This window comes from Phalaenopsis equestris, unplaced genomic scaffold (genome assembly GCF_001263595.1).
Source record: "Phalaenopsis equestris unplaced genomic scaffold, ASM126359v1 Scaffold001228, whole genome shotgun sequence".
Classification (NCBI taxonomy): Eukaryota; Viridiplantae; Streptophyta; class Magnoliopsida; order Asparagales; family Orchidaceae; genus Phalaenopsis; species Phalaenopsis equestris.
This window is the reverse complement of record NW_018165667.1, coordinates 34,567-41,900: the sequence shown is the minus strand read 5'-3', so window position 1 is coordinate 41,900 and position 7,334 is coordinate 34,567. Positions and strand designations below refer to the sequence as shown.

The following is a 7,334-nucleotide window of genomic DNA, read 5'->3' as shown; positions in this document are numbered from 1 at the left end:
ATGGTTATAAGATTTGGGAGCTGAAACATTCGAATAACATTTGTCGAATACAAAAAGTGAGGAATCTGAGGATGTGTAAAAGCTCTTTTTTGTGTTCTTCCAGTTCCTATAGTGATGACGAATCATATTATGAGGAAAACCTCACATATTTGTCGTTAGATTGGGGTGACTATGACCGCATAAATAAGGGAAGAAGCGGCACCCTTAAATGGGGTTCCTATGAACGCACGGATGCAGGAAGTGGTACCTTCACCAACTTTGAACATCTGCTTACAAACCTTCAAATAGATAAGAAAAGCAGAACATCAAGAAACATGGAACCAGATTCAGACTCAGAAGTGGTGATGCTTGAAAAACTTATACCACCCAACGACATAAAGGAATTGTTGATGCATGCATACATGGGTGCAGGGTCTACGTTATGGTTGAACAAAGACAATTCGATCTTTAATGTAGAATATATCAGACTAGATAAGTGTTTGAAGTGGAAAATTCTTCCACCTTTTGGGCAGCTTCCTCGTCTCAAGTATCTTTACCTTCTTAACATGCCAAAAATAGAGCTGCTCGATAATAAATTTCATCAGGATCGAAAGGTTTGTACCCTTCCATCACTGGAGTTGCTACATATTGAAAATTTACAAGTATTGAAGTTTTGGTTTGATGTAGAAGCAACAAAAGATAATTGTTTGTTTCCTTGCTTAAATAAACTCTACCTCAAGGACTGCCCAAAGTTGCAGGAGTTGTCCTATTTACCTCCTAAGCTCAAGAGATTGGAGTTAGATAACATTCCGTGGAAATCTTTTGACTTTCTAAAGGATAACAACAGCTGTTGCAACATTATAATTCAAAATTGCGGCAATTTAAAGTATTTCTCAAGAGATATGGCTTCGAGCTACGAGCTCAGATTGAGTGCAGAAGTTATAAATGATCCATCCGTGTTGATGATGGAGCCATTGAGAAGTACTGAGTCCATTAACTTGTTGACAATTAGTGATTGTCCGATGATTTCATTTCCATATGGGGCTGAGCAGTGGTTTCAGAAAGTTAGTTACATTTGTGAGTTGTACATGGCAAGGCTTCAAAATCTTAGGTGTCTGCCTTACTTCTCTTCACTGGAGATTTTATATGTGATGGATGTTCCTAAGCTCCAGAGGTTGTCATACATCCCCGCCTCTCTAAAAAAATTAAGTCTTAGAAATCTCAAATCATTGCAGGATCTTCCATCTTTTACGGACATCTCTTCACTTAAGATTTTAGAGATGATAGATGTTCCCAAGCTCCAGAGGTTGTTGTACATCCCCGCCTCTTTGAAACAATTAAGTCTTCAAAATCTCAAATCATTGCAGGATCTTCCATCTTTTAGGAACGTCACTTCACTTGAGATTTTAAATATGTTAAATGTTCCCATGCTCCAGGGTCTGGCGTACATACCCGCCTCTCTGAAACAATTAAATCTTGAAAATCTCAAATCATTACAGGATCTTCCATCTTTTAGGGACGTCTCTTCACTTGAGATTTTACATATGATAAATATTCCCAAGCTCCAGAGTCTGTCGTACATTCCCGCCCCTCTGAAACAATTAAATCTAAAAAATCTCAAATCATTGCAGGATCTTCCATCTTTTAGAGACGTCTCTTCACTTAAGATTCTGCATGTGATAGATGCCCCTAACCTCCAACAACTACCTAACATCCCTGCCTCCCTGGAAGAATTACGGCTTGAAAGACTCAAATCATTGCAGAGCCTTCCATCATTTAGGAACGTTGCTTCACTTAAGATTTTAAATGTGGAAAAAGTTTCGCTGCTCCGGCTGCTGCCTGAAATCCCCGCCTCTCTGAAACATCTAACTCTTCAATATCTTGAATCATTGCGGTGGCTGCCAATTTCTTTGCCCTACTCTTCACTTGAAACTCTACATATTAAAATGGTTCCTCAACTCCAATTGCTCCCCCCGAAGATCCTCCCACCGAAGATCCCCACCACTCTCATACAATTAAAGCTTGAAAATCTAGAATCGTTTCAGTGCCTCCCATCTTCTTTGTTGGACGTCTCATCCCTTGAGCATCTATCCTTAGAAAGTATTCCCCTCCTCAAATCATTGCCAGACCTCCCGCCCTCTTTGTCTAAGCTGACTCTAATTAAGCTTGATCAACTGGATTGCCTGCCTTCATGCCTTTCTAATCTTTTTTCTCTCATTTACATTCATATTTGTGAAGTCTGCAAACTCCAGAAATTACCAGATCCTCCTCCCTCCGTGAAACATCTATCAATCATGGGCTGTCATCCAGAGTTGTTGGAGCGCTATAAAGAGTTTTCAGGCTCTAATGGGTGGTTTGTAGCATAAGCATCAACATGTTGCTCACCAGCATTCAAGACTCGGGCAGCAAAATACTAGAAGAGAAACAACGAATGATGGTAACCATAAATTACCATTTAATTCTTTTCCAATGAATGCTCATTTTTTGTGTTGTTGTGTAATTTATGAGAGAATATTACATGCAGAGTCGGAGTCATGATGCATCCGAACTTCATGTACATCAACTATTTGTACAACATCGTTGAAATGTCTCATAATTTATGTTGTTCCCATCAGTAAGCAAGGACTATTTTTATATACTTATTTTTATATAAATAATGCATCCGGTATGAGGAATGTCAGGTTGATGTTAACCTACTCCAAAGTTAGAGTAAATTGATGTTTAGTTCTTTGCAATTTATCTTACAGATTTTAACTTTACCTATTTTGGATTTACTTATGGGAGTGGGATATATTCTTTATTAATTTGATTTTTGATAGATTTACATACAAACAACTTATTTCTCATGTATTTACAGATCTGACACCTAAAATTAAATTCTTACATGCATGCCATCCCACCTGCCCATGAAAAAATGTATTTCATTATTTAAAAAATTTTAATGGAGATATTTTTTATGTGATATCAAAGATTTTGGTGGTATAAATGTGAAACATAAAATGTAGATGATCCATGTGTAAATATATATAGGAAGTAGGTGGTATGTATAAAAAATAAAGTTTTTATTTGACATGATTTTATGGGAGTTATGGTTATTTATGTGATTTGATATGACCTGCGGCTTCATTCAGTTGATATGATGTAGATATTTTTCCTTTTGGTGATTTATTTTCTTTTTTTTAAGTATTCAGTTATTAATGTTGCTGGATTCCTAATTCAGATCAATAACAACTAGAATTTCAGTAAAAATATAAAAATTCAAGGGAAATTTACATACACGGCACTCAATTATTATGGATTTACATATCTCATACCTAAACTTGATATTTATACGCACATCAGTTCACCTTTGCATGAAAAAGTGGTAATTAGTACAATTTTTCATGAAGGTTTTGCTGTGAGATACTCAAGTCCATAAGAATTGCGTTCTACGCATGTAAATGCTAAAATATTCACTTGCTTGCTGAAATTTTGAAGTTCAAAAGTTTTACTAGTATTTTTTAATTAAATATTCATTGCATTTTTATTTCATTTTTTTTTTTACTTATTTTTTAGCTTAAAGAAGAAAAAGATGAATTTTTACTGCTTATTGCTTTTTAATCCATTTATTCTGCTTTTTCTTATATTATTTATCTTGATTTTATCATTCTATTTGCATTATAAAGCTTAAGTCCTTAATCATTTTACATCATTGAACTGTCTGTAATTAAAGCTACACTTGCAGCCTTGTTAGTACGTTCCAAATAATGGTGATGGGAACTAAAGTTCACTGCTTTATCTGAAAGCTCTTGAATTCCAAGGCTCCTGTGTTGGATGGTTGTCATTGTGCCTTTGCAGATGATGGTTTGACTGAACCTGTACAATTTACTGCTGCGGCATATGGGGACTGGAACTTTAACAAAGCCAAAATGACTCAGTTTTGAGTGAACTGCTCTTCCTTCGACTTCATTATTAGGTGCATGCTAGCTTATGATTGTGTCTGCTCTGATGGGAACTGATATGAGAGCAAGTCAGGTTGATTAAAAGTTCAAGGGTGGGGTAGAGAAAATTCAGAAGAAGAGTTAAATCTGGATGGCTAAAGGATTTCGTTGGCTGAATGATTCAATTAATTTTTATTTGCTGCTTTTTTAGTTGTCTTTGTTCTGTGTGTCAGTTTGCCTTAACTTTGTTTAGTTAAGGCCTTGGTTTAGTATTCTTTTTAATTTCTGTGAGACTCTATTCGTTTCTTGTAATTACTTCTTTCTAAGTTTTATATAATTTTTTTTGCTGGAAGAACATCCACATAAGAAAATTCTCTGCTTTTTTTTTTAAATTCTCTTATGTTAAAAGGTTTATACAGGTCGGGTTCCGGTTAGCGAGAGTACAAGGCAAGTCGAGCTCAGGTTGAAAATTTTGCTCCGTCTAACATTTCGACCAATCAATTTCGGGCCGGGTTAATTTTGGAGTCAGAATTAAAACCAACCACGAACCTAATATGACACCCCTACTTGCTTTAAAGAAGAACGAGTTTGATGTCCTATGTTTTGAACTTATTCCACTCTTTGAATGAGGTATAACTTCATTTTTGTATTATTTGTAATTCTTTTTTATCTGGAATTATTTTCCTTATGCTTTGTGCAAAATCAAGTTGAGGTGCGGAACTTGGAACCACTCACACAGCTGCAACGATGCCTGCAGCAATGCCCTTGTGCATAGAAAACTTAGCGTGGCCAAGCCAGTTTCAGGCATAGCTATGTCAGATGGCGTACCTTAGCCAAATAACGACGCAACCACACTGCGGATTCGATCCTTCCAGGTTTTCTTCCCAAGTGAGAAAAATATTTGCACCTCTTTTGGGCGTACCTACACCATTGAGACGATTTCTCTAATTCAGTTTATAAGGCTCTGTATCAAAGTGAAGGGTGTGTGAATAGAACATTTCGTGTGGAACTCTCGATGGTGCTTGGACTAGTAAAGGTCAAGAGCATGGATTTCAACGGTTATTTTTCTTGTGCGTTCAAGTTGTGTGGTTTTGGTTGTAAATTGATTTTCTAAGTCCTCGGTATGATCCATCCTAGCAAGTGGTATCAGAGCAAGATTTTCTTTTATAGAGATGTTTGGTTCAAGTGGAAGCAATGGCCGATGAAACAATGACAAAGTAGAGAAGTTCAATGGATCAAACTTCGTGTTTTGAAGAATGTAAGTGAAATATTTATTTTATCAGAAGAAGTTGTATTTACCATTACAAGGAACCACGAAAAATACTGAAATTATAACTCTTTAATAATGGGACATGTGGGATCGTACGATCCTAGATTTGACTCGTCTTTTATTTTTCTCGTTTGTTGCATTCAATTTAATGAACGAGAAAACTATAATGAATCTCATGACAACTCTAACAATAATGTATGAGAAATATTCTGCTTCAAATAAGGTTTTTTATGATGAAGAGGTTATTCGATATGAAGATGGCGGAATACAATTCGGTGATTAAACACTTGAGTAATTTTAATATTGTGACTAACCAGTTGTGCTTTATAGGTATCAAATTTAATGATGCTATCATGACACTTTTATTTTTGTTGTCATTGCGAGACAACAGAGATGGATTGGTCACAGCAGTGAGCAACTCGTCACAGAATATGAAATTAAAATTCAACGACATCGTGGGGTTCGTACTAAGAGGGGGGGAGTTCTTAGAGCTTCCGTTCCTCTCTCTCTTGAGTCAGTTGAGTCCGAATTATCAAAATAAAAATCTAACCCAGTTGATTGCTCGCATTACTGAAGTTGATCCTCCTAGTATTTTGGTTTTTTTTGGAGGATGAATTTCATTATTTCTTTGTTCTAGTTTAGCCAATGTTGGGTGGGTTTGGATTAACAAAATCCTAAGTTATATCCCCGATAAGTCATAGACTTGCATTTTTTGGAGGCGAGAGCTAGAGTTGTATTCCTTCCCCCAGTTTAGCCAATATTGGAAGGGCCCGGATTACCAAAGTCTAAAAATTATTCTTTCTAGCATAGTGGTTTATCTGTATTTGGAGATGTGAGGAGAAGATCTTAAGCTCCGCTCCCTCCCGGGTTTGGCCTGTTTTGGTTGGCTCAGTTTAACAAAACCCAATATCATTTTCTCAGACGAGTCCCGAATTTCAGAACCTAAGGAAACACTCAATCTGTGGCAAAAAGATTTGTTTTCAAGTCAAACATTCCGACCAATGTTTGAGAAATAGGATTGTCAGTTGAAGGGGAAATATTTACATACGGAGGGCGCACACAATTTTGCGTGTGTACTCCAGTTATTCAGATGGTATTAAAAGGTTATGCGGGTTATTGAGAGGTTATTGAGGATAATCCTCAAATAATTGAGCTATTGAGAGGTTACTGAGGGGGGAGCACGCATGCAGCAGAACTGTTGGGTCCGCCGTACCAAAATCTCGGCCCAATTGAAAATTGAGAAAAGGGAAGAGGGCGGATTTGGATCCAAAAGCGAAAATGGTGCGGAGAATGGCGCGGTTTGAGAGGGGGAATTCTGTGGAGGAACTGCAATCGCATTGATGGAAGCAGAAGCGGAAGTGATTTCATGAAGATGTTTATTTATATATTATTTATTTAAGGGAATTTACATACATACCACTAAATTCTTATGTTTTTACATATTCACCATCTAAATGTCACTATTTATATTTATGTAACCTAGACCTAGGTTTAAATTTTTAAACAAAAATTAAAAAAAATAATAATTAAAATTTTACTCTGAGAAAATATGAAAGAACAAAGATATCTGCTCGCTATTTCTCGTTAAGACTTCGCACCAGGTCTTATTCAATCGTATATTTTTAATGCGTTTATACGTCTAGTAAATTAAACCTTAATTTTTATATTCAAACCGGCTAAATTTTTTATATCGCATAAAAAATATCTTCATTTTTCATATTTAAAATAATGCATATTTTTTGTATTATATATGTAAAAGTTAAAATTTAACCGATAAATATATAAATACAGTAATTAAGTGATATGCTTGTGCCGCACATCCCGATCTGTTTAATTCAGGATATAAGACCCCTCAGTTTGGGGGTTCTAACCCACACTGACACAGTTGGCCTTAAGAAGGTGATACTTAAATTAGTATGCATGTTAGGAGTTAGGAATGACTCTAGGCTTCAAAATAGCCTCTTAATTAAAAAAAAAAAAATTTGATATGCACCAAAATCATTTTTTTTCTTTTGGAACATTTATATAATAGGACTCAATTCATACGTTTTTACATATCTAACACTTAAAACTTCTTTTTTGTATTTATATCATCCCACATAAAAAATATTATTAATATAATTTTTAGAAAGTGAAACCTTAAATTAAAGTTTAGGTGTAATATA

General features: G+C 35.6%; 1 protein-coding gene across 1 annotated transcript; it reads left to right on the top strand.

The window, feature by feature from the left end:
* LOC110033584 (putative disease resistance protein At3g14460) lies at positions 1–1,964 on the top strand (the record flags this gene model as incomplete). Its single annotated transcript, XM_020737619.1, is given in 1 exon segment — positions 1–1,964. A coding segment is annotated over 1 exon segment (1,964 nt), but the record flags the coding sequence as incomplete, so codon positions are not given.
* Positions 1,965–7,334: the final 5,370 nt, after the last annotated feature.